This window comes from Rhinoderma darwinii, chromosome 4 (assembly GCF_050947455.1).
Source record: "Rhinoderma darwinii isolate aRhiDar2 chromosome 4, aRhiDar2.hap1, whole genome shotgun sequence".
NCBI lineage: Eukaryota > Metazoa > Chordata > Amphibia > Anura > Rhinodermatidae > Rhinoderma > Rhinoderma darwinii.
Window position 1 is genome coordinate 322,318,610 of NC_134690.1, and position 27,871 is coordinate 322,346,480.

Here is a 27,871-nt window from a genome sequence, read left to right on the forward strand (position 1 = left end):
TTGGATGTACCCCAAAATGGTACCAATGAAAACTGCAGATTGTCCCGCAACAAATAAGCCCTCACACAGATCCATTGGAGAAAAAAAAATAAAGTTCTTGCTCTAAGAATATAGCGACACAAAAGGTGCAGAGCGTTCCAAAAGAGTATAAGATCGGGCACCGTTTATTAGTGCGACGCTGGCCACATATCTGCTGATTTATTTATTTACCCCATTATTAAATCCCCTTATTACATCCTAATGTACCCCTCAGTTTACATATGCCCCCACATTATAAACTGAAATATCAGCAATACCCCAAACAGAATTACTACCAAGCTAAATCTGCGCTCCAAAAGCCAGATGGCGCTCCCTCCATTCTGAACCCTACAGCGTGCACAAACAGCTGTTTACGTCCACATATATGGCATCGCCATACCCAGGAGAACCCACTTAAAATTTTAGGAGGTATTTGTCTTTGGTGGCACAAACTGGGTACAACATATTGTGCACTAAAATGGCATATTAGTGGAAAATTGCAATTTTGACTTTACACCATCCGCTGCGCATTAATTTCTCATGAAAAAACACCTGTGGGGTCAAAATGCTCACTACACTGTAGTTTCCAAAATAGGGGTCACTACTTGGGGGTTTGTTTTAGTATTTGACCTGAGCCCTGCAATTGTGGGCCAATGGTGTGAAAATCACAAATAGACCTCAAATGCGAATGTTGCTTTTCTCTTCTCAGCCCTGTCATTTGTCCAGGCAAATGATAAATGCCTTGAGGGGTGTAGTTTCTAAAATGGGGTCACTTCTTGGGGCTACCACTGTTCTCTGGTACCTTTTTAGGGTTTTGCAAATGCAACATGGCACCCCAAAAACCAAGCCAGCAAAATCTGCATGCCTAATGGCGCTTCTGCCTTGCTGAGCCCTGCCGTCTGCCCAAACAGAAATTTATCAGCCCATATGGGGTATTGCCGTAATCGGGAGAAATTGCTTTTCAAATGTTAGTGCTTTTTTCTCCTTTATGCCTTGTAAAAATTTAAAATTTCCACATTTTGTCAGAAGAAAAGTAATTTTCAATTACACAGCATAATTCCACTAAATTCAGCAAAAAAACTGGGGTCAAAATGCTCACTATATCCCTCTATTAAATTCCTTTAGGGGTTTAGTTTCCCAAATGGGATCACTTTTGGGTGGTTTCCACTGATTTGGTCCCTCAGCGGCTTTGCAAATGTGACATGGCACCTGAAAACGATTCTAGCAATGCTTGAGCTCCAAAAGCCAAATGGTGCTCCTTCTCTTCTGAGCCCTGCTGTATGTCCAAACATCAGTTTATTACCACATATGAGGTATTGCCGTAATCATGAGAAATTTATTTTCAAATGTTGGGATATTTTTTTGTCCTTTATGCCTTGTAAATATTGAAGATTTCTACATTTTATTTGAAAAAATTTAGATGTAAATTTTTACATCCACTAAATTCAGCAAAAAACATGCTGGGTTAAAATGCTCACTGTACCCCTTGATAAATTCTTTGAGGAGTGAAAATTGCTAAATGGTGTCTTTATTTTTTGGGGGGAGGGAAGTTTCCACTGTTTTGGCACCACAAGACCTCTTCAAACCTGACATTGTTCTAATAAAATGGAGGCCCCAAAATCCCCTAGGTGCTTCTGAGGCTGGTGTTTCAGTCCATAAGCACACTAGGGCCACAGGTGGGAGGTTTCTAAAAACTGCAGAATCTGGGAAATAAATATGGAGTTGCGTTTCTCTGGTAAAACAGTCTGTTACAGAAAAAAATAAAAAATGTGTACATTTCACCTCCACATTGCTTTAATTCCTGTGAAACACCAAAAGGGTTAAGAAACTATCTAAATTCTGTTCCGAATACTTTGAGGGGTGCAGTTTTGGTGAAAACAGGCTGTCCTTAAGGGGTTAACACTTACGCTGCCGTAACAATTTTCCTGCCTTTGCAATACATAAACAAAACCTGAATAAAAAAATCCTATCGTATCCCTATCTCCAGCAGTCCTATAAAGAATGAATGGATCGGCAGTTCATACAGGGGATCTAAACCCCCATTCTCTTGATCGGTGTGGGTCCCAGCGATCAAACACTTATGCCCTATCCTGTGATGTGGTGTTCTCTGACCATCTAAAATTCTGAATATTTTAAACTGATGCTGGATTACCACACTCATACATACATATACAGTCTACATACGTATACGTATACATACATATACAGTCTTTTTCTAGCGTGGCACGTTGTCCAGTCGCTCTTTTCTACTATAGTGAAATCCTACCAAGAAAGGAAAAATGCAGATCTTTAGAAGATACAACACGATAATCTATAATTTCATTACAATGATGGCCAAAGTTTAGGATTTACTTCACACACGAAGTTTAATAAATATCCACTGACCGTTTTCTTGCAATCTCTCCTCATGTGAATTTTCCCTGCCCCACAATGTGCGGTACTGTGGGAAACCAGTCAGGTGTTGATAAGGACACCTCAGCACTTAGACTCACTCATGATGGAGGGAGCAGCGAAGAGCATACTGTATCTTGGGCTCTTCATTCTTGTGCCTTGGAGTCATGCAAATGGGAAACCAGAAACCTCGGTAAAGGGAAGTTTTCCTAAAGATGCTTTTCACAACAAGACGATCATTACCGACCATCAGTAAGTCGACCAAATCTCTTTGTCTATCTCTGTCACCTCCTATAGAGATGTATCCTGCCTGCAGAGTTAGGGTTTCTTCACATGCAGCTGTTTCAGGTGTACTTCGGGGTGTTTACGCCTCCAAAAACGCGTGAAAAAACGTAAGCTGTACGCCTACAAACCTCTTTCCAATTGATTTCAATGGGCAAACAGCATTTAGTTCATACGGGGCGTATTATTACGCCCGTGTTTTAAAAAACGGAGCGTAAAAAGACGCTCCGTAAAAAGTAGTAGAATGTCACTTCTTGAAGCGGTTTTTGGAGCTGATTTTCCATTGAACACTATGAAAAACGCCTCAAAAGAAGCTCCAAATTAAACGAAGCTTCATTTTCAGCTTCAAAAATGCCTGAAAATCAGAGGCTGTTTTCTCTGAAAACAGGTCCGTATTGTCCAATGTTTTTGAGTTTGTGTGCACATACCCTTAGGGTTTGTTCACACGGCTTATTTTTGGCCGTTTTTCCGGCAGTAAACACCCGAAAAACGGCCGAAAAATTGGAAGCAGAACGCCTCCAAACATCTGGCCATTGATTGCAATGGGAAAAACGGCGTTCTGTTCCGACGGGCCGTTTTTTTGTAAAACGGCCTCGTAAAGAAACGGCCATGAAAAAGAACTGCAGGTCACTTCATGGGACTTTTTGGAGCCGTTTTTCATTGACTCTATAGAAAACAGCTCCAAAAACAGCCGTAAAAAACGCCAAGAAAATCGCGAGTGGCTTAAAAAAGGTCTGAAAATCAGGAGCTGTTTTCCCTTGAAAACAGCTCCGTATTTTCAGACCTTTTTGAGTTTGCGTGTGAACATACCCGGAGGTTTTTTACAGCCTTGTTTGGAGCGGTTTTTCTATAGAGTCTGAAAAACTGCTCCAAACCGTCTCAAGAACGGCTGCGTAAAAAAACGGCCTGTGGGAACAACGCCGTTATTCCCACTGCGAATAAAGGGGCAGATGTTTGGAGGCGTTCTGTTTCCGATGCTTCGCAGTTTTTCGGGCGTTTACGGCCCGAAAAACAGCCAAAAATAAGCCGTGTGAACATACCCTAACATGTACAAAGACCAGACCCAACTGTCTTGAATATGGCAATTTCATGGATTTTGTGAAAACTGGCAAAACATTTAGACCAAAACTTTGAAGGAAAAAAAGAGGTATTGTAACCGATAACCTTCAGTTTTGAAGCAAAGATGTCCAATTCTGACCGCATTTAAGATGATTGTGTGCACAAGCATGAGGTGCAATAAAACTGGCCAAACATTTTTCGATTTGGCCACCGTGTACGCTTAGCCCAGGTATAGATCCTGTTATTTGTTATACCGCTACAGTAAAACTGTGGTGGCATTAGGTTTGGCCCTTGCATTAGATGGAGAATATAATAAATGGAGTTTATAGGCCCTTTTATATTTCTCTATTTCTCCAGACTAGCATTTGGTAAGTGCTATATATTTATTCTGTGTATGTATTTTTATGAACAATTTGTCACTGCTTTCTCTCCATCATCATAATTTGTTTCTATGTTACTGTTTAGTCATCTTGAAGAGGAACTGAAGCATGAACTGGGAGAAATTGACCTTGAGAAATCTTCAGAAGATGAGCTGGAGTTCTATTACTTCACGTAAGTCTGATAAAAAAAAACAAATAATGAACAGTGGGACAGTCTGAATTCTCCAAGCACTACCTGATTCTCTTCCCAGGGAGTTTAACGTATACCTCTGACAGATGCCATACTGTGGCATCCAAATAGACAAAGAGGCAGCACTTCCAAAAACGACAGCTTTAATCACCCGTATGACGTTTAATCACCCAAGCGTGCATGAGAAAGGTCCTGTTGGACTGAAATCTCGCATGGGTGAGTAAAGCTGCCGTTTTCGGAAGTGCTGCCTCTCTGTCTATTTGTTTGCCTAGTGTTGAGGACCGTGGACCAGGTCCTGTTGAGCCGTGCACCCACCTGTGTTTCAGTGCTGTGGAATTCTTTCCTTCTGTAATACTGTGGCATCCGTCACACATAGGCTCTTAATGTTAGGGAAAAAAATTGTATACCGCGTGGTATACCATTTTTTTGCCGGGTCCCCCGGGATGGAATATCGTAGTCTACTATGTTATTCCATCCACCAAAAAAAAAGGATATACCGACACATATACCAGCCCGACAGAGGCTAAATACACTCTATTGGTCTCCGTTTGGCTAACTGAGTCCTATGGACAGATTTAGCACGTACTTTTCGAGATTTCCCGATGTACACGCTAAACATAGAGCTGATGAGAAGTTGTACATTATTTCATGTAATCTTGGTGGTATGATCTGGGCTGGCAGGTCCCTGCCTGCCCTTTATTTCTGATTCACGTAAACATTTTATCTGACCTCAACACCACACTATGGTATTTAGGAGACACAGGCACATCCTCATACTAATATATAAAAGGCAAGCCGTGTTGCCAACGACTCACCTCTTCTCTGATTGCCGGAAGTGGTTACACCATATGACTGCAGCAGCCAATCGGTGGCAGGTTGAAGCAGACCTACATTGTCCTTACTGTAACTGCTAAAACACTGCTTCTCAGCCTAGCCTTACGCGTTGTCTATAAAAAAGAAACGTCAGGTCAATTCTTTGGCATGTAAAATGTTGTATGGAGCGGGCTCACACGCTGAGCCCACTCCATACACTGCAGGTGTCAGCTTCTGACACGCTGCTATAACGGCCCGGAACAGCAATTTCGCTGTTCCTGGCAGTTTAAAGGGCTTGTGCCATAAAACACCTGTATCCCCTATCCACAGGATAGGGGATACATGTGTGATCGATAAGGAGAACGGGGACCGAAAGTTACCAAGCGCGCTGCATGAGAAGCTGTGACTTCTGCGTTCTGTGTCCGGCAGCTTCATAGAGATGAATGGGATTCTTCTGCGCATGCGCGGACGACTCTCCATTGATCTCTATGGACCTGCGGAACAGATAAGCCGGACACAGAACCCGGAAGTCCAGGCTTCTCATGTAGCGCTTTGGGTGACTTTCAGTCCCCTGTTCTCCTTATTGCTGGGGTCCCGGCGGTCGGACCCCCAGCGATCTCACATGTAGCCCCTATCCTGTGGATACGGGATACATGTGTTTTATGGCAAACCCCTTTAACTAGTTAAATGCCGCTGTCAATAGCGACCGACATTTATAGGGGTTTTTTCTATTAATGACACTTATGACATATCCACAGGATATGTCAGATGCAGGTCCCACCTCTGGGACCCATATCTATCTCTAGAACGTGGCCCCCTAAACCCCATTCTAGCTTTGTGTGCTCTCCCGGTCACTTGATTACATGTGGAGTCACTGAAACAGTGAAACTCGCTGAGCTACGCTGTTTCCCTAACTCCCATAGAACAGTAGTTACGGAAATGGCGTAGCTCGCATGCTACACTGCTTCTGTAACTGCCATTCACTACCATGGGAGTTAGGGAAACAGCGTAGCTCTGCAAGTTACGCTGTTTCAGTAACTCCACATGTAACCAAGTGGCTGCTGGTTCAAGTCCCATAGGGGAACTAATAAAATGTGTAAAAAAAAAAGTTAGATACATTTTCAGGAGTGTCAAAAAATAATATGTTAAAAAACAAAAACCTTTTCCCATTTTTCCCCAAGCACATTAAAATAATTTGGTGTCGCTGCGTCCGTAAAAGTCCCATCTATTACAATATACCATTATTTAACTCCTATGGTGAGATTAAAAATTTAAAACATCAAAATAGTTTTTTGGTCACCTTAGCACTTAAAAAATAAAATTAAAAAAAAAGTGATCAAAAAAATAGTGTGTACCAAAAAATGGTGCCAATAAAACCTACAGCTTGTCAAAAAATAAGCCCTCACACCACTCAATCGATGAAAAAAATATAAAAAAAATGTTGGCTCTCAGAATGTGGTGAAACAGAATAGATAATTTTTTTCCCTATTTTCTGTTGTCTAAAACCTGGGTGCATCTTATGGTCAGGTACGTCTTACAGTCCGAAAAATACGGTAAATACATTTGTAATATACTTACATTTTCCAAAGTGGCCCCGCTTCCAGATCTTGTCGTGGGGTACTTGACGGGTGACGTCACTCTCTGCACTGGCTCTGGCCGCTTTGTTTATCTTGAATTCTTTTCCGGGTATACGACATGTCACTTGCGACGTGCCGTGTATGAGCTCTTCTGCTTCAGAGCCCGTAACGCGCATGCGCTGTCACTGCTGTTCTCGCGGTCCCTGCTGTTAAGATAACAGCACGGGCCGCGCATGCGCGTTACAACAGAACAAGCCCATACACGGCACGTCACAAGTGACGTGTTGTATACCCGGAAAATAATTCAAGATGAACAAAGCGGCCAGAGCCAGTGCAAAGAGTGACCTCACCCATCAAGTTCCCCATGGCAAGATCTGAAAACGGGGCCACTTTGTGTTAATGCTTGTAATTTATAAATGTAAATACATTTGTAATATACTTACATTCTCCAAAGTCATTAAATCTCGGACAACCCCTTTAAGTCTTGAGACATGTCTGTGTAAATAAATGATGATAATGTGCCAGAGATTACAGCCACTACCTGCCCATACTGCAACCCACAACGAAAACACAAGGGCTTTACAATATACAGACCATTGTAACGATGTAATAAAGGCTTACATGACAAAGATGATCTCCACACCCCAATAATACCAAGTGATTTGATTGATTGGGCCATTACTTGTACGATAGTCTATACTGTAAAATAACATATCATACCATTGATCTGCTAGTTAAGAACCGTCCCTAGCGGATGGGGTTGATTGCTTTAAATATTGTTATTCTTACTGCCTCCGGGAACGTAAGTCTTGTCTGGGATAGAAATGCAAATGTTGCTAACACTATACACTTTTATACATTGCAGAATGCATGACTTTGATCATAATAAGCTCCTAGATGGGCTGGAAATAATGGCAGCATTACAAGAGTCTCTTGATGATCATATTGGAAATGTTTTCTCTAGGGAGGAGAAGATTAAGTATTATATAGGTAGGTGGTGAGTTTGAATTGGTGGAAAACTTGTATTTTTGTGTACTCGCTGACTAACTGAAACATATAAATGCATTATGTATGTATAATGTTTTTAAAGTGTATTTTGTGCTACATAAAGACAATCCTTCCCTGTTGATGTGCCTAACCTTGGCTTCTGTAAGGCTAAGTAAGTTCACACGTAGCATAAATACTCCATAAATTCTGCAGCGTATCACAGTAGCAGCAAAAAATCTAATCCACATGCTCAGGGCCGGCCTTAGGGGTGTGCGACCTGTTCCATTGCACAGGGCGCATCACTCCAGCAGGTGGAAGGGGCCCCTGCGCTGGCTCCCTTTCCCTGCTTGTTTCAGAAGCGCCCAGGCACTCATCAGCCGCCTTTCTGCCTGGGCACTGCTTCACTCAGTGGAGTCACTACCGCTGTAGCAGCCATAGCGGCTGCTAGCGGCGACATCGGGCATGAGGGCGCCCGTGCTGCCCATTGGGACGGCCCCCCTTGGCTGGCGGCACTGCTAGCAGCCACTACGGCTGCTATAGCGGTAGCGACGCCACTATAGCAGAGCAGGGAGGTATCTCCCTGCTCTGCTATCTACTAGCGCCACTGTAGCTTCCTGAAGGAGCGGAATACCCATGTGGCCGGGGATTCTGCTCCTGGACGGAGTGCTTGATGTCTATGTCCATATATGGACATTGACATCAGGGGCATCTTTTGAAGCGGAATCCCCGTCCACTCTGGACACAGACGACAGGGGCTTCTCCTGGAGTGGAATCCCCAGTCACAGCGTAGGCAACGCGGTGGATGGGGATTCCGCTTCAAGAGTTGCCCCTGATGTCACTGTCCATATATGGACAGAGATATCTACCAGAGCACTCCAGGAGCCGAATCCTGGCACTAGCTACCAGGGGGCTGCGTGGCACTACCTACCAGGGGGCTGTGTGGCACTATCTACAGGGGGAATCTGTGAGAGGCTGGCTGATACTCTTCAAGTGTTTTCCACCTCTTACCTCCAATTGAAATTCATAGGAGCTTTTTTGCCTGCGTCTCTTGCATTAGCTTCCACTGCTTAAAAAAAAATGCAAAAAAAATGGTCAACCACTGTCAATTCAAAATCTGCCTTACCAAAAAAAAACGCTGTGTGAACATACCCTACGAGTGTAGTGCTTGTTTTTAGCCATTTTCTGTCCTTCTCTAAACAATTTTTGGTAGGGGTGCCCTGAGGAAATTTTATTTTTCCAGTGGTGCCTCGAGTCCGAAAAGGCTGTATGGGGGCATTATACTGTGTGGGGGCACTATTTAGGGCATTATACTCTTTTTATGGGGCATTTTTTTATGATGGGGAGGGGCGCGAAAGATAATTTCGCACAGGGCGCCATCTATCCTAAGGCTGACCCTGCACATGCTGGAGATAAGACGTGCGGAAACTAACCCGTGTTCTAAATCTGCAGCATGTTAGTTTCTCTTGTGAAAACGCTGCAGAACTTTGGAACGGAAATTCCGCAATATTTAGGCTACGTATGAACCTCAATGTATTACTTTATCCTTGCATGCTTTTTGGGGGAACAGGCTCTTCTGAGTGTGTTTACTTTGGTGTAGTTTTCCCTCTGAGCCAATCAGATGTCACACAGAGGGAGAGAAGCTGCAGCTGCATCCCCCTCCTGCTGTAGTAATGCTCATATACAAGCCACTAAACATTGTTGAACAGTATTCGCTTGTGCATTTTCTTGAAATACATACTGTTAAATGTTAAATACCTTAAATGTAAATGATGGTCATTAACCCCTTCCCCCTGCATGTATTCTGGGTCCTAATGACCAAGCAATTTTTTTAGTTTTTCCATCGTCCCATCAAAGAGCTATAACTTTTTTTTATTTTCACGTGGACAGGGCTGTATGAAGACTTGTTCTTTGTGGGTTGAGTTGTATTTTTCAATGGCACTGTATCATTTTATCTTTTATTAACTTTTTCTTTTGGGGGGGGGGGGGTATATAAAACCCGCAGCAAATTAGCCATTGTGCCATGCATTTTACATTTATGCCGTTTACCGTGCAGTGTAAATATCATGTTACCTTTATTCTCTGGGTCAGTACGATTACAGCGATACCAAATATGTATAGTTTTTATATGTTTTACTACTTTTGCAGAATGAAAACTCTTTTGAAAAAAAATGATTTGATTTTGTATCGCCGCTTTCCAAGAGCCAAGACTTTTTTTTATTTTCCCGTCAATGTCCCCATATGGGGGCTTGTTTTTTGCCGGACTTCATTGCTACCATTTTGGGGTACATGAGACTACCATTCACTGTGGGTCTAGCTTCAGAAACCTCTAGCGATAAACTGATATAGCCGGGGGAAATTTCCCATGTAGCAGCAATGGTAGTGTATTATTACATGGAATACGGACATTATAAAAGCGGGCTAACAAAGAGCAGCTCTCGCTCTGTAGGACCTGGCCGTCCATGTATAACCGAGCAGCAATTCAATTGACTTGCTGCTCTGTAATACATGGACGGCCAGGTCCTACAGAGCCAGAGCTGGTCTTTGTTAGCCCACTTTTATGATGTCAATATTCCCTTGTGATAAGTTTCTCTTCCCTGTAGCAGGTGTGTGGTGTATACCACTGCAAGTCACCAATGCTTCTTCTTACCGTGAATGATGGGGCTGCAAACACCCGATATTATCACTCTACTAAATAGGTCAGAGCCTGAAAAATCCTCATGATGTATTATTATAACTGCCCAGTTCTGTAAAACAAAATTTGGTTTGTGCATTTTTTTTTTTTATTATGACGCATGTTCTCTATATTAAGTATAATATAAGTTTAGGTTTACAAGTGATCAGTAATATTTCACTAGTCCTAATATCCCAGTCTGACGCCTGATCTTACCAGGAAACTATCCTTTTGGCCAATAAAGAAAAATTCTGTTAAAATGTTAGAAGCTGGTAGCAATTTTCTGGCACAGTGGGCAATGTATGCAGTAATCATAATTAGGCTGCAATAGTCTACAGCCTAATGGGGTCAATCCGCATGAGGAGCTCTAAAGAGTGATCATATCTGACAACGGACAGCCATGTGAATACAAACGATAAGATCTAGTGGTGGTGTTTTTCACAGATCTGTGCAGGCTTGAATCCGGTTTGGTTGTTTTTTTTTGCAGAGGTTGAGTAAATAGTTAAATTTTCCTTTTTAAAATGCAAAGCTAAAAGTTGCACAGGAGGTTCAAAGTGATCTTAAAACTAGGTTGAAGCTCTGATAGAAGATCAAAGCAGCGTTGTATCTAGCTACAGAGGCTCACTTGTCACTGCACATCTCTCCAGCTTACGGCTCTGTAGAACGTCAGCTCTGGTGTTCAAACTTCATGTCATTTTAGGTTATAAAAGAAAAAAAATCTATTACCTGAAATCCTTACCTTTCATGTATTTCAAGCAGCATTCGTATTTACAGTATCATGCTTTTATTATACCAACAACATTCCCGCATAGGGTTCTGTAAGGCATATAATGAGGAATAGAATTTATTTTTTTATTAGTATCCAAGGTAATTTAATCTCCACAATACGAGTCTCTAGGCTCTTAAATCTGGTTTCAGCACAATGTCGATTGCAACAGCTTTCCTTTAGGATTCATGTCACTTGTCACATTCTAACATTACTGCAAAAAAAAAAAAACTATTCATCCTGGTGACAAGATAATCATCCCAGGTGAACATGTCTTGCTCTCTGCCATACATAGGTGGACGGTTTCTTCCACAGACCCTTCCTGGCAGCGGAGGACGCACGCACGCACGCCATCTGCTGTGTGCTCCTTCTGCGTCAATCTCTGTTAGAGATTGATACTGGAGGAATAAACTGCGCACGTGTTGCTTCCTGCCAGCAGGAGGGCACATCGGAAGCTGGCAGGACCCTGCAGTGACCACAGCAGGAAGAAGAGGGTGGTGGGGGCTGCTATAACTACTGGCTGGTGTGACTGCCCTTTTTCCGCCACAACACTTCAGACTAAGGCCTTATTCACACGAACGTATTTCACGTCCGTCTTATGCGCGTTAAAACAACGGACGTCACACGGACCTATGCAATTCAATGTGGCCATTCAGACAGTGTTTTTCACGTGAAACTCACTGCATGTCCTATACAGGGGCGTTTTTTGCACATTAAGCACCCATTGAAGTAGACGGGTGCGTGAAAATCACGGACGCACATCCGTGTGCTGTGCGTGATTCATGCAACAGTTGCGAAAGAAATTATAAGAAAAACACCTCCTTCAGCTTATTTTGCTGACGTAAAAAACATGTGACATACGGATGTCATACGCGCGTAAAAACCGCAGACACGCACCGTACACAGATGTCACACGGAACTGCAACACAACAAAAACGCTGCGTTTTTTACGCGCGCAAAATGGACACGTTCGTGTGAATAAGGCCTTAAACAAATCAAACCTGAAATTACAGTCTTAAAATATATATATATTATAACCCCTTGCTCATATTTTATAAAATGAAACACCTTACACGTTGTAAAAATGATTTTTACACAACGTTGTGCAAAAAAATTTATAAAATGTTTTGTGGACAAAAAAAATCTGACCCACGCAGAGCACCTCGCCTTCTAAGAATACAATTTCTAATAGCTTTCATTTGTGCCACTATTACCTACAGTAGGTCGTGATGCATATCCTCACCGAAATCGACAGAACGGAAGAAATTAATAAGCGACGAATGGTCTGATCAGATGTGTAACTGCTCATATTCTCACTCTTAGGGCGGATTCAGACGAACGTGCTTTACGTCCGTGCCGGCCGCGTGGTTTTCACGCGGCTCGCGCAGACCTATGCAAGTATATGGGGCAGTGCAGACAGTCCGTGAGTTTTGCGCAGCGTTAGTGCGCTGCGTAAAACTCGCGACATGTTCTGTGTGTCTGCGTTTTTCACGCATCACGCACCCATTGAAGTCAATGGGTGCGTGAAAATCACGCATGCCCCACGGAAGCACTTCCGTGGGACAAGCGTTATTCGCGCAATAACAGTAAAAGAATGAATGTAAACAGAAAAGCACCAAGTGCTTTTCTGTTTACAAACATCCAAACAGAGTGTCATAAAGATGGCGGCTGCGCGAAAAGCACGCAGCCGCGCATCCATATGAACAGGGTACACGGAGCTGTCAAGTGCCTTTTGCGCACGCAAAACGCCGCGGTTTTTGCGTGCGCAAAAACGTCACGTTCGTCTGAATCAGCCCTTATAGTAGAAAAAAATACAACAGCAAGTGGCGAATCATCGGCAGAAATCTAAACTCCACTACTTGTATTAAAATCATGACCTATTACTACAAACATGTTTGGCCATTAACCCCTTAACGCACCAGGACGCACCGGTACGTCCTGCATTGAAGTGCTTTAAGGCACAGGGACGTACCGGTGCGTCCTGGCTAAAAACTGTCACCCTGTCAAAAGGACAAGGTGACAGAACTGTGCCGTCAACTGTTTATGACAGTTGACCGCTGTGAATGGTCCCCTGCCGTCTTACTGTGCCGGTCTCCTGCCGGCGATCGCTGTGATTCGTCACTCAAAGCAGACTGACCAATCACAGCTCCATGACGTGGTGTATGTGATGGCGCTGGCTCAGCTTGAGCCAGTGTTCTCACCGCCGGTTATCAGCTGTCCAGCACCCCTCTGCAACGGCCAGGACCAGAGCTAGGCTCTGATCCGGCCGATTAACTCCTTCGATGCGTTGATCGATGCATCGAAGTGTCTTGTAGCCTGTCGGCAACCAAGATGGTTGCCACGGGCGCGGGTGTCAGCTGTTTGTCACAGCTGACATCGTGCTCTAACGGCCAGGACCGGAACTAGGCTCCGATCCGGCCGATTAACCCCTTAGATGCAGCTATCACTGCATCTAAGTGATTAGATCCCACGCTATGGTTGCTAATGACAACCATCGGCACCCGCGGGTGTTCCGATGGTTGCTATGGCAACCGTAGCCTAACAATCGCTTCCTAGTACGGAAGCCTATTAGGCCCCGCCGGGAGGCGAAGCCTAATAGGCTTGCTGTCAGTGCAATGTATTAGAGCTGTCAGCTATTCACTATGTCGGTAGTGAGGTGTATTAGAATAGCGATCAGGGCTTCATGTCTTCAAGTTCCCTAGTGGGACACAAAAAAAAAAAGTAAAACAAGTTAATAAAAATGTTGTAAAAAAGTAAAAAAAAAATGTTTCATGAAAAAAATACATTTCAAAAAACACTATAACAGCCTTTTTTCCTATAATAAGCCTTTTATTATAGGAAAAACATAAAAAGTACACATGTGGTATCCCCGCGTCCGTAACTACCCAAACGATAAAAATATCACGCTATTTTACCCGTACGGTGAACACCGTAAAAAATTTTAATAAAAAACTATTCCAGAATCGCTGTTTGTTAGTCGCTACCCCTCGCAAAACAGAATAATAAAAAGGGATCTAAAAGTTGCATGTACCCCAAAATTATACCATTAAAAACCGTCCCGCAAAAAACAAGCCCTCCCGCAGCTTTTTTGACGGAAAAATAAAAAAAGTGTTAGCTCTCAGAATATGGTAACACAAAAAATAAATTTCAAACAAAAGTGATTTTATTGTGCAGACGCTGCAAAGCATAAGAGAAACTATATACATCTGGCATCGCCGTAATCGTACCGACCCGCAGAATAAAGTAAAATTGTCATTCATAGCGCATGGCGGACGCCGTAAAAAAAAAAAATTATAAAAAACATCAGAATTGCAGGTTTTTGGTCACCTTGCTTGCCCAAAAAAATTAAATACAAAGTGATCAAAAAAGTCGCATGTACCCCAAAATGGTACCAATGAAAACTACAGATTGTCTCGCAACATATAAGCCCTCACCCAGCTCTGGTGGAGAAAAAAAAAAGTTATGGCTCTCAGAATATGGCCAAAAGCGGATAAGATCTGGCACCATTTATCAGTGCGACACCGGCCACATATCTATGAATTATTATTTATTTACCGCATGTACCCCAAAATGGTACAAATTAAATCTACAGATTGTCCGCAACAAATAAGCCCTCACGCAGCTCCGGTGGAGAAAAAAAAAAGTTCTGGCTCTCAGAATATGGCGATGCAAAATGTGCAGTGTTCCAAAAGCGGATAAGATCTGGCACCATTTATCAGTGCGACACCGGCCACATATCTATGAATTATTATTTATTTACCCCATTATTATACCCTCTTATTATGCCCCTGATGTACTCCGCACAGCTTACATATGCCCCCACATCATAAACTGAAATAACAGCAAAACCCCAAACAAAACTACTACTAAGCAAAATCTGCGCTCCAAAAGCCAAATGGCGCTCCCTCCCTTCTGAGCACTGCAGTGTGCCCAACGGGCAGTTTATGTCCACATATATGGCATCGCCATACCCGGGAGAACCCGCATAACAGTTTGAGGTATTTGTCTTCAGTGGCATGAACTGGGCACAAAATATTGTGCACTAAAATGGCATATACCTGTGGAAATTTGCAATTTTCACTTTGCACCATCCACGGAGCATTCATTTATTATAGAATAAAAAAACCTGTGTGGTCAAAATGCTCACTACACTCGTTAATAAAATGCCTTCAGGAGTGCAGTTTCCAAAATGGGGGTCACTTCTTGGGGGTTTGTTTTACTATTTGACCCCAGAGCTCTGCCATTGTGGGCTAATGCTGCGAAAATCACCAAAATAGGTCTCGAAAGCGCCTTTCACTCCTAATTCTGTCATATGTCCAGGCAAATGATAAATGCCTTGAGCAGTGTAGTTTACAAAATGTGGTCACTTCTCAGGGTTTTACACTCTACTCTGGTACCTAAGGGAGCTCTGCAAATGCGACATGGCGCCCATACACCAGTCCAGCAAAATCTGTGCTCTAAAAGCTACATGGCACTCCTTCCATTTTGAGCTCTGCCATGTGCCCAAACAGCAGTTTAGGGCGACACATGGGGTATTGCCGTACTCGGGAGAAACTGGGTAACAAATTATGTGTTGTTTTTCTCCTATTACCCCTTGTGGAAAAAAAAATTGGGTGCAAAACTACATCTTTTTGGGGGAAAAAAACATTTTTCATTTTCATACTGCCTCATTCTAATACAATCTATGAAACACCTGTGGGATCAAAATGCTCAGTACACCCCTAGATGATTACCCTGAGGGGTATAGTTTCCAAAATGGAGTCACTTCTCAGGGGTTTCTACTGTACGGGTACCTCAGGGGCTCTGCAAATGCAACATGGCGCCCAAAAAACAATCAACCAAAATCGACATGCCAAGTAGCACTCCTGCCATTCTGAGCAAAAACCGTGTATGGTCAAAATGCTAACTATACCCTTAGAAAAATTCCTTGAGGGGTGTAGTTTCCAAAATGGGGTCACTTTTGGGGAGTTTCCACTGTTATGGTCCCTCCAGGGCTTTGCAAACACGACATGGCACCGAAAATCATTCCAGCAAAATCTGCGCTCCAAAATCCAAATGGCCCTCGTTCCCTTCTGAGCCCTGCCGGGGGTCCAAACAGCAGTTTATTATCACATATGGGGTATTGCCGTAATCGGGAGACATTGCTTTACAAATGTTGGGGTGCTTTTTCTCCTTTATTCCTTGTAAAAACGAAAACATTGTATGTTTCAGAAAAAAAGTAGATTTTCATTTTCACAGACCACTTCCAATAAGTTTAGCAAAAAACCTGTGGGCTAAAAATGCTCACTATACCTCTTGAAAAATTCATTGAGGGGTGTAGTTTACAAAATGGGGTCACTTTTGTGAGGTTTCCACGGTTTTAGCACCACAAGACCTCTTCAAACCTGACATGGTGGCTAAAATATATTCTAATAAAATAGGAGGCCCCAAAATCCACTAGGTGCTCCTTTGCTTCGGAGGCCGGTGTTTCAGTCCATTACCGCACTAGAGCCACATGTGGGATATTTCTAAAAACTTCAGAATCTGTGCAATAAGTATTGATTTGCGTTTCTCTCGGAAAACCTTCTGTGTTACAGAAAAAATGTATTACAAATGAATTTCATTAAAAAAAAAATTGAAATTTGTAAATTTCACCTCTACTTTGCTTTATTTCCTGTGAAATGCCTAAAGGGTTAAAATACTTTCTGAATGCTATTTTTAATACCTTGAGGGGTGCAGTTTTTATAATGGGGGGATTTATGGGGACTTTCTAATATATAAGGCCCTCAAAGCCACTTCAGAACTGAACTGGTCCCTGAAAAAATAGCCTTTTGAAATTTTCTTGAAAATGCGAGAAAGTCTAGCTAAAGTCCTAAGCCTTGTAACGTGCTAGAAAAATAAAAGGACGTTCAAAAAAACGATGCAAACAAAGTAGACATATGGGAAATGTTAACTAGTAACTATTTTGTGTGGTATTAATATCTGTTCTACAAGCAGATACATTACAATTTAGAAAAATGCAGATTTTCGCAAAATTTTGGTGTTTTTTTACAAATAAACATTGAATTTAACGACAATTTTTTTGAGTATCATAAAGTACAACATGTCACGAGAAAACAATCTCAGAATCGTTGGATAGGTAAAAGCATTCTGGAGTTACCACATAAAGTAACATGTCAGATTTGCAAAAATCGGCTGTGTCCACAAGGCCAAAACAGGGTTAAAGAGGACAGAATGTAAATATATTTGCCATTTCAGCTACAAATATCTGAGCATAATATTGCACAAAATGCGCTTGAACATGCTCTTAAAATAATTTGAAGCTCTAATATTACTACTTTTTTTTATGTATACAGAAATGACAGATGAGGTTCTAGAAGAAGACGATCTGGATAAGGATGGATTTTTATCATATGTTGAATACATGCACTCTCAAAAACGCACTGCAAGTCCAACCACAATTCTGGATAAAACTGCAAAGGACAAAACAGGATCTAAGAAAAGCAGCTGAAAAGATGAATAAAATGAATAAGGAAATTTACATGGTTGTGGCGTGTGGTTGTATTACACGGCTGTTTTTTGCTTTTCATTACATTGATGTTCTTTCCTTAATGACTATCCCGCTGGCACAACCGCTCATCCATATGAACCAAGGCATCCAGAGGGAGCTGGGGAATAGGCGCTTCAGCCTCTATTACAATTAATCTGACGCTAAAGAGACTCAAAAGCAGAAAATGGGCAATCACTTAGGCCTCATGCACACGAACGTAAAAACGCCCGTTATTACGGGCCCATAGACTTCTATTGGCCACAGGTACCTTCCCGTATGCTTACGGGAAGATGCCCGTGCCATTGAAAAATATGGACCATATCCTATTTCAGGCCGTAATTACGGCACGGGCAGGCCCATAGAAGTCTATGCGGCTCCCGTAATTATGGATGGCTACGTGTGTGCACCTGAAATTACGGGAGCGTTGCTAGGCAACGTCCGGGTATAGTCACTGTCCAAGGTGCTGAAAGTTAACTGATCGGCAGTAACGCTTTCAGCACCCGGGACAGTGACTACCGCTGGAGTTACTAGTATTAAAAGTTAACTTACCCAGAACTCCCTGCTTCTTCGTCCAGTCCAGCCTCCCGGAATGACCTTTCATCCCGTGTGACCGCTGCAGCGGTCACATGGACTGCCACGTCATCCAGGGAAGTTGGACTGGATGTCAAAAGAGGGACACGTCACCAAGACAACGGTACGTATGAACTACTTTTACTTTCAATTGCTGCGGAAACTATGCCTGAAAGGGCTGCCCCTTCTCTATCCAGCACTGATAGAGAGAAGGGGGTGCCGATTAGTGCAGAGAAAACGTGTCCGTAAATAGAGGTGGAATACTGGTGACACCAGACCCATATTTACAGGCGGGGATCAGTAAATACTGGTGGAATACGGGTCGATTATGTGTGACAAAGGACCCGTATTTACGGGAGGAAAAAAATATGTTCGTGTGCATGAGGCCTTAACCCATACAGGGTGTTAGAATGGGCTGGTAAGTAGCCCCATCAACCAACCTAAAGTTGATCCTGCAGGTTTACTAAGAAATGGTAAATGCCACGGCTTGAGAAATGTAGAAACCGTTTTGCTCTCCAATACCTTATATTTTGATTTGGCGGTGCTTGTTTTGGTTCCTAAGGAGGCTGTGGCAACTTTGGTTTTATTTTAATGTTTTCAATCAAACAACTATTGGCTCAACTCGAGAGTTGACCGTGCAATTTTAGATTCACCATGGAACTGTGGTTTAAAACGTGGGCATAACTTCCATTGTAGCAGGCATAGCATCTACTATGGGGGGCCCATCCCAACCGTGGATGATGGAAGGGGAAGTGTAAAATTGAATGGAGATCACTGGCAGACCAAAAAAAGGAAGGAAAGACAAGGGATGGGATGTAGAGCAAAATAATCACATTCAAAATCACCTTACTTCTAGAGTTGTTCATGGTAAAGTAGAGTTTATAGCAATACTTGTAACCCCCATGGCTACTACTTACAGCTTCAGGTTGAAGATATCTTCTGCCTCCTTCCTCCAAAAAAAGTATGTCCAGGGGCAAGGTTAAAAAAATAAATAAAAAAGGCTCGACAGACCATACCACAATGTAACCAAAATAACTGGAATTGTATAAGAGAGCAAAAAAAAAAAAAGTGACAAACTTTCTGAGGTAGAACCTTATGGAGGTATCATTGGCTTTTTGTGGAAATAACAGGTCAATAGAAGAACATCCTCTTAAATAAACTCAGAATGTATAAAAAAGTAATACAATTTTCCAATATGCTTTGTTGTTCGCCCCCAGTGGATAAAAGTCTACCCTGGATAAGTGATGGACACTCGGGTGAATGGCTGGTTACAGTTACAGCATAGTTATCAGAGCGGTGTCTTATAATGAGCCGGGAACCTGTTTGTCCATCATGTGACCGGGACAGAGATTTATCCCTGGAAGTGAACAATGAAGGTTCCTCTTGAATGATAGCAAACAGATCTTGAAAACCATTAAGGAATTGATACAGAAAGTATATTGAAAAATTGTATAAAACTTTTCAATATACAATGAATAAGCATTATTTGCTAAACCCGGGAAACCCCTTCAAATGAGAAATACAATTCCTTCAAATATTAAGGAGGCAGAAAAACAATAACATTTTACACTTTATTAAAAATATGACCATGATAAGGTGCAAACCAAGTGATCAATTGGTCCTACATATTTTTTTAATGCAAATGACATACAGACTATGTGTTAATCACTCAGTGGACGTGTGCCAGTTTTAATTTGCATGTAGGTCAATGTTGGTAACATTGAAGTTGCCATAGAAACTTGAGATATGATAAATCTTGCCAGGAGTACTAATAACTAGTGGCATAGTGCCCATCGCTATCCATAATATGCCCACATTTTTGTAAGACGCTATAAAACATGAATGCTCACTCATTACCAACACGTGAGGTTGCTGCTTTAATTTTCCATAGCACGTATTCTTACGATGGGCAACATCCTACTTTTTTTTGCTCTTACTTTGCACTAGTTTTGATAAGTCTCATGTATTTGAAATAAAAATAGTCATATTTCTCTTATAAACCGTAAAATAAATAGACACTTCAACAGGATGGGCTTGGCCTTAATAATACTCATCAAATCTTAAAAGTATTTCAGTATTTCTGAACCATTTCTAAGCCAATATAAAATTCCAGCATTAGAGACAGTAGTTTGTTACTTTATTTAAAATTTAAAGGGGTTGTCCACTACCCAACAACTGATGACCTAGCCGCCGGATAGGTCATCAATATATCATCGGTGCAGGTCCGACACCTGGACCCTGCACAGATGAGCTGCGCCGGTGGCCTACGGGCACCGGATGTTACAGCACAGTATGCAATGGACGGAGCCGGAAGCAGTTAGCTCCGTACATTGAATAGCGGTAGTGATGCAGAACTGCAGCTCGGCCGCTATTCCAAGATCGGAGCCAACTGCTTCCGGCATGGATGTCCGGTGCCTGGAGCCAGCCGGAGCGGCTTAACAGTGCAGGTTCTGGGGGTCAAACCCCCATATATCATGTACGGATATCTACCTATCCACCAATTAGTTGTCCGGTAGTGGACAACCCCTTTAAGGAACATCCTGAATCAGTAAGAAAACAGTAATTATCATTATACAATTGTAATAACAACGTGGAGAACTGGGACATCAGGTTTACTGGATCAAAGAAAAGCGATGCTGTTTTGTGGGCGATCCTCCTCATACATTCCTGAGGTTATAAGAGTCCTAGTCACAGAACCTCAAAAGAAGGCAGGACACATCTTCACAGCCTCTCGCTTCAGAAATATCCAAAATATTCATCACTCATTTTTCGCTGAATTTGGCGATGGCGTTAGACGCTTTTTAGTTGTCAGTAGACCCTTCTCAAACAACATGTTGGCCAAAGAAAGCTAGAAGACAAACAACAATAGAATAAAACTACTATATCTTAACATTTCCTTCTCATTTTAAAACACACGGTCAACCCTCCCACCCTCACCTGTTGGGGTCCAGTGTGAATTCAGCAAAGTGTTGCATTCAAACATCTAGCCTGGGTGGGCTTTCACCCAACTCGAACGTCAACTTTCAATTTCTATGTTGGTGAAATATCTAGCACCTATCTGGTTGTCACTTTATGGCCAGCTTAAGGATAGGCCATTAATATTATAGTCCCAGAAAACCCTTTTAACCTTGTAGACCCGATCCTCTAATATACTAGAAATTTCAAATGGCCAAAAAGCCAGATTTAGGCCATTTTCTGCTGACTGGAGGAGCCTTTACATGACACGAACAAGCGTGACAGACACTGATCGAAGATGGATATCTCTGAAAAAATCCAACACGACTGATCAGCTTTCTCAGTCATTATCAAGTGAAGTCTTGGAAAATAGTTCATGCCAAACAGATCTGTATCCCATCAATAGATGCCCAGACCATGCCAAGGTCAATGCCAATATCAATTGGCGAAGTGTCATTTTAAATTATGGCATGGTCGACCAGAATGATAACCTTCACAGACCAACCATAAACAAATTGTTCAGAAAACAGCTGTCTGAAATTCCGGCTGTATGGCCTGATTTAGGATAGACTATCAATATCTAATCAGTGGGTGCCTGCTTCGTTCCTTACCTAGGCTCAGCGCCATACATTTAGTGGAGATGGTGCCTTGTACTGCAGTACCGGGCACAGTCAAACATATGTACAGTGCTGTGCCTGAGTAAACAAGAAAGGAGACGTGGCGCTTGTTGAAGCAACATGGGCCCGTCGTGCAGCTGATCAGTGGGGGTGCCAGAAGTCGGACCACCACAGATCAGATATCGATGGCCTATCCTAAGGGTAGACCATCATTATTACAGTCCCGGAAAATACCTTTAAAAGGCCAAAGTCATTTAAACGTGCGTTGAATTAAAAAAGCAAAAAAGTAACTAAGTAATCTTTTCTATATACTGAGGCTACTCAAAGAAGCAGATATGAGCTATAAGACAAAAACAGCCACGTCTACCTTGTCATCCTGATCTTCACCGGGAAGGTTTTCTACGGTCACGTATTGGGGATAACAATGTAGAAGATATTCTATTGCCTCCACATGCTGTAATGCAAAGAGTGACATTATTGACAATACAAAAGGAGAGTCAGCATCTTAAACATTCACAGCCTTTACAAACCAATAGGACTATACAGAGCAATGCAGTGATACAATAAGTTATTACATGACCAGCAATGAGAGTGTGCACCACTCCAGCATGTAAATAATAGCAAGCAGTGCCTAGAAGGTGGTTTTTGTTACCTCGACATCTATTTCAATAGACTTTGGCGCCTCCTTGTGGTACACTCTGGGGTTATTTGTTGAGTAATACAATAAACAGGCTTCTCCTTCACTACACAACCTGTATAGAAGCAAAAATGTAAGTATCAGCGCAGAAGTTTTAAATATGCATTGTGTTTAAAAGAGGCATGCTCAACTTTATTAACTTTCCATATTAATAACAGGATTCTATCATTACTACTTCGTTCAGCTGTGTTTGCTGCAAATGCTATCATAAGGCGCCTTTCCCTTTGGTCATTCCACCTACATAGCCACAGGTGTCCCTAGAACACATCTGAACAGGTACCTAAGAACACATCTGAACAGGTACCTATTAAATAGGTATTCTTGTTATTAACATTTATGGCATATAAACAGGATATGCCATAAATGTCTAATAGGTGCAGTCCTGGGACCTGCACCTATCTCCAGAACAGGGGGAGGGGGTTTCCCGACCTCCGTCCTGCTGCCTGAGACTGAACATCACTATAATGAGAAGTGGGTGCCAAGAAGAAGTTGCTTAGCCATTCTTACAATGGTGAAGTTCCAGGTACTCCGTAACCTACCCAAAAATTACATTTTAAAAAGAGGTTGGACCGGCTTTTCATCAGTATATGATCGGTGGGGGTCCGACAACCGGACCCCGCAATGATCAGCGGCCTCCGGGCACCGGATGTTCATGTCCGAAGCAGACGGCCCTGGTCACGCTACGGGAGCGGAGCTGCAGTACTGCTCCTATTCAAGTGAATATGAGCAGAGTTGCAGTTCTGCTGTGCAGTGTCCGGAGCCAACTGCTTCCGGCACTGAACACTGCATAACATCCAGTGCCAGGAGGCAGTCGGAACAGCTGATTGGTGTGGGGTCCGCGTGTTGGACCCCACCGATCATATACCGATTACCTATCATGTGGATAGGTCATTAGTATGAAAAATCAGTCCGTGCCCAGAAAACCACTTTAAGAGTAAAACTGCGCCTTCACTTTAAGTTACATTTTTTATTTTTACTTAAACTATGGTGTTCAAAAGGTGAATGCTCATTCTCATAGATCAAATAGATAGACAAGGAATAGTAGTCAGAGTAGTGGCTATATTAATAGAATAATTACTGTCACAGTCTCCACTGCCATGTACATGTACTCAAACTTGGGCTACTTAAGAACAAATTGTTTTCCCTCTAGAAGGAACTATTTAGATGACTACATTGAACTGAAATAAAGTGCAAAGAACCGGAAGAGAGTCCATTTATCTGCCCAAATACCAATATCAAATCCAAAACCATCTGCTAAATTAGATCTTCTAATCGCAATATTTCCTGCCATATTCATAAATAATTGTATCATTATGGTAAAATCAATGCATACAGAAAAACACTGCGCAGAAATTCCTGAGCCAACATCTTTTATGGGCATCATTTTTGCAAAACTTCAATTATAAAAATCGGCAGAAGTGCCATCTCGTACAGTTGACCAGTACAAAATGTTTTGCATAAATAATTAGAACATTTAAAAATATGAAACTTTAGAATATATCTTGTTAGGGGGATGTGGCATCTGCTTGACCTTCCAGCAGTCTGTACTTCTTTCCCTGCCAGCAGGAGCCATATATTAGGGGCCATATATTAGGGGCCATGGATGGGACTGGATCCTGTGCTATGAGATTGAGAAACGCTTTGCTGATCTCACAAGACAGGATCCAAACCAATTATTGCCAAGTTGTAATAGTATTATTAGAGTTCTTTGCAGGTATCGCCACTGTTCTATGTCTTGTAATGTTAACCTGCAGCATAACAATAGACCTAGCACATATTTTTTAAAATGCAAAGGAAAGCTCGCAGCCTGCACATAGTTACGACACCGCAGGCGAATCTATCTGGGACAGCTGGTAGTTTTAACTATTTGCATACAATTTTTGCCAGAAGATGTCAGAAAGTTTACATGTGCAGGAATGGCTGCCACAGGGTTAATTATCTGTATAATGGAGATGTATCCATTGTGAAAACATTACTATCAAGGCACATGCAAAAAATATTTATGATCCATTACCCTGTCTAGCAGGGGCGTAGCTAAAGGCTCATGGGCCCGGGTGCAAGAATTCAGCTTGGGCCCCCCTACCACTCCCCAACACCACCACCATCATCATCCGACCCCTGCGTGCGCCTATGCCCAGACACCTTGCCCAACAGCCCCTATAGTATAATGCCCCCACACAGTATAATGCCCCATATGTGCATAATATAAAAAAAGCATAATTACTTACCTATCCCAGGTCGGGTGGAGGATCCTTCGCCTCCTCCGGTGTGTGCTATGAGTGACTCGGCGCAGACAGGTGCGATGATGTTGCTCCATCACTCCTGCCTGCGTCGAGCCGCTCAGGGCTCAGTGAATGCTGGATCAACGTGATGTCAGCTCCTTGCTCCAGGATTGAATGGAACCGGGACCTCGGTGAGTGACTCGCGACCCCCCGGATGTCTTCACACGAACCCCCAGGGGGACGCGACCCACAGTATAGGGATGTCACGATAACAAAATTTGGACTTCGATACTGATACTTCGTTTACTTTGCCAACAGTAATAATAATTAAAAAAAAAAAAGTTCTTTCGTTTTCGAATGTGAGGCACGAGGTGTGATGCCTCACAATTAGGCCCCATGCACACGACCGTAAATAACCTCAGTTTTTGCGCACCACAACTGCTGTCCGCAAAAATGGACCCATTCGCTATCATTGAGTGCGGACACATTTCCGTAGCGCTATGGATGGGTGTCCGTGCCGTAGAAATGTTCTGAAAATTATGGAACATGTCCGTTCTTTTGCATTTTGCGGGCCGTGCTCCCATACTTTGTATGGGAGCACGGCCCGAAAATGCGGGTGGCAGTCGGCGGCCGGCCGTGCCCGCAATCGCGGGCCGTGATTGCGGGCACGGTCGTGTGAATGGGGCCTAAGTGATAGAAAGCAGTTTTTATTTTATTTTACAGCGTACACATCATAACTGATGCAAAAAAAATTGTTGTGCAGGTTATTACGGCCGCGCCAATACCGATTATGTGTATATTTTATGTATTGAGACTTATTTTAAATGTTTATTGTAAAAAAGGCGTATGTGTATTTTTTTTAAATTTAACATTACTTTGTTTTTACTTTATTTTTAAACTTTAATGTACTGGCCTATATCTATAGGCCAGTACATTAGCCTGTATATGGATAGTACACTGGCAGTTGTTAGGACATACCTCAGTATGCCCTAACAACCGGAAATATGGTAGGACAGCCCTGGGGTCATTCAATGGTATATATGGTATGTCCATTAATCGTGTCGCAGGAATGCCCTGTGACACGATCCAAGGGGCATCCCCTCTTCTAATTTCCCCCTGAATGCTGCAGTCCGCTGTGATCGCAGCATTCACGGGAATAGCGGTGGAGATGAGGTTTCTCTGATCGCCGCCGTTATAGAGCGGGACTGCGGCTGTGTAATACAGCCATTGCCCCGCTCCTGAGAGTAAGTGCGCGCGCGGTCAGCATGAGGTGATGCGGCCGGCGCTGCACTAATGAGCGGCGGTTCAGGCATTGAAGACAGAACATGGGGGTGTTTTGTAGTGCGCCCGCCATGTTCTGTCTTCAGTGCCGCAGATCATTAGTGCAGCGCCGGCCGCATCGCATCATCCTGACGGCGCGCACATGTCAGGACTCAGGAGCGGGGCAGTGACTGTCTTACACAGCCGCAGCCCCGCTCTCAGTCATGTGTTACTATACTGTATTGTATTGTGTTGTATTGTATTGTGCAGTTTGCGGTGGGGAGAGGAGGGTGGGCTGTGATTTAACACCCCCCCCCTCTCCACCGCAAACAGCACAATACATTACAACACAATACATTACAGACTGCAGCTTACCTGGAGTCCTCCGCACCGACTCTTCCACTGCTCTGTCTGGAAGACGTGTCACGTGACAACACGGTCACATGGTACACTAAGTGAACCATGTGACCGTAACCAGGAAGTGCCGGCTTCACGGCACAGAAGATTTATTTAGGAAACATGCTGTATGGCAACTGGGGCCCGTGGGCCCCCCAGGCTTAGGGGCCCGGTCGCAACTGCGACCCCTATAGCTACGCCACTGCTGTCTAGTAAATCTGAGACTTCACACGTTGTGCTGCTTAAGTATATGTTTTTTTTATAGAGGGTTATTCATGTTTTCACACATCTTATTAGATGAAGAAATGAGTGTTTTTATGTAGAATTGTAAAGCAGACTGACCTTGCTATCCCACCTCTCAGAAATCGGATCTGCGTGTCTTCCTCAAGTTGTGTGATGCAGTCTTTCACGTCTCCATTCTCCCACCTAGCTGGTGCTCCATACACACTGTGAGAGTTCTCAGCTGCAATGGAGGGAAATAGAACAGGTATTTGTTAAGACTTCAGGCAATGCCAGTCAGAATTAGCGGTGTTAGGCTGGATTCACACGAGCATGTTACGGACCGAACACACTGCAGGGATAGTTATGTACGATGCTAGGAGTCCCTGCCTCGCTGTAGGACAACTGTCCCGTACTGAAAACATGATTACAGTACGGGACAGTTGCCCGGCAGCGAGGCAGAGACTCCTAGCGTCGTACATAACTATGATGCTAGGAGCCCGGCTCCCTGCAGTGTGTTCGGTCCGGGACTTGCGACCGAAATATGTTCCTTCCTTTACGGACGTAACATGCTCGTGTGAATTCAGCCTTAGTGTCCGACATCTCCTTTAAAAAGCTGCATTTCTGTTGGCAAACATGGATTGTACCTGGTACTCACCTAAACAGAAATGTAGCAGAGAAGAAAGTCAAGTAAAAAAAGTCCTTGACTGACACAAACAGCGACTGTCGTTCATATCAGGACCTTCATGTGTTTCGCTGCAGTTACCCCAGGAAACGGGAAGCTGCATCAATACATCTACCCCAATAGGTCTCACAAGGAAAGTAAAGCAGTTGCCCATAGAAATGAGACAACAGCTGTAACTTTTTTCCACTAGAGGATAGAAAACTGAATGGCCCCCGTGCGAAGAGCAACTGCTCAACATTTCGTATGCATTTTTTTCTTTATTTTAACTAGGTATTCGTCACATCGCCACAGTAATAACATTTTGGGGAACACAATTAATTGTATGAAAGACAAAACATAACCATGACTAGATCATACCAGATGTAAGCACAGGAGGTAAGCAGTCATGCAGGAACGCCTTAGCCTTCTGATCTACGGCAGCATCGACCGGAGCATATTCTGCCAACTTCCTCATCAACACCTGAACCTTTTCTATGAAATTCTCCCTTCGTGGGTCCAACTGTACAATAAAAAAATATATACATTCTAAAACCTTATAAAAAAAAACTGAATCAGAGGTAACAGATCAATCCAAAAGTTTGTGCACC

At 42.9% G+C, this 27,871-nt stretch overlaps 2 protein-coding genes across 2 annotated transcripts in view; one reads left to right on the forward strand and one right to left on the reverse strand.

The window, feature by feature from the left end:
- Positions 1–1,687: 1,687 nt before the first annotated feature.
- Positions 1,688–17,654, forward strand: LOC142759956 (multiple coagulation factor deficiency protein 2 homolog). Its single transcript, XM_075862780.1, has 4 exons — positions 1,688–2,661; positions 4,216–4,302; positions 7,576–7,700; positions 17,470–17,654. Exons 1-4 carry the CDS (start codon positions 2,513–2,515, stop codon positions 17,622–17,624), a joined length of 516 nt encoding a protein of 171 aa, XP_075718895.1. The 5' UTR covers positions 1,688–2,512; the 3' UTR covers positions 17,625–17,654.
- Positions 17,655–19,790: 2,136 nt separating this feature from the next.
- RIOX1 (ribosomal oxygenase 1) overlaps positions 19,791–27,871 on the reverse strand; it is a 32,811-nt gene continuing 24,730 nt past the window's right edge. The window contains exons 11-15 of the mRNA XM_075864423.1: positions 27,642–27,783; positions 26,723–26,843; positions 22,458–22,557; positions 22,173–22,259; positions 19,791–21,081 (exon numbers count right to left, since the gene is read on the reverse strand). Of these exons, the coding sequence (XP_075720538.1) occupies positions 20,992–21,081; positions 22,173–22,259; positions 22,458–22,557; positions 26,723–26,843; positions 27,642–27,783 (540 nt within the window). The 3' untranslated portion in view covers positions 19,791–20,991. The remainder of the gene's footprint in view (positions 21,082–22,172; positions 22,260–22,457; positions 22,558–26,722; positions 26,844–27,641; positions 27,784–27,871) is intronic.

What these genes read in the sequence shown, in the direction of transcription:
- LOC142759956 (XM_075862780.1), top strand. Translation starts at nt 2,513, where the DNA reads ATGATGGAGGGAGCAGCGAAGAGCATACTGTATCTTGGGCTCTTCATT. An exon ending in ACGATCATTACCGACCATCA is followed by an intron (nt 2,662 to 4,215) that starts GTAAGTCGACCA and finishes GTTACTGTTTAG; the next exon opens with TCATCTTGAAGAGGAACTGA. An exon ending in CTGGAGTTCTATTACTTCAC is followed by an intron (nt 4,303 to 7,575) that starts GTAAGTCTGATA and finishes TATACATTGCAG; the next exon opens with AATGCATGACTTTGATCATA.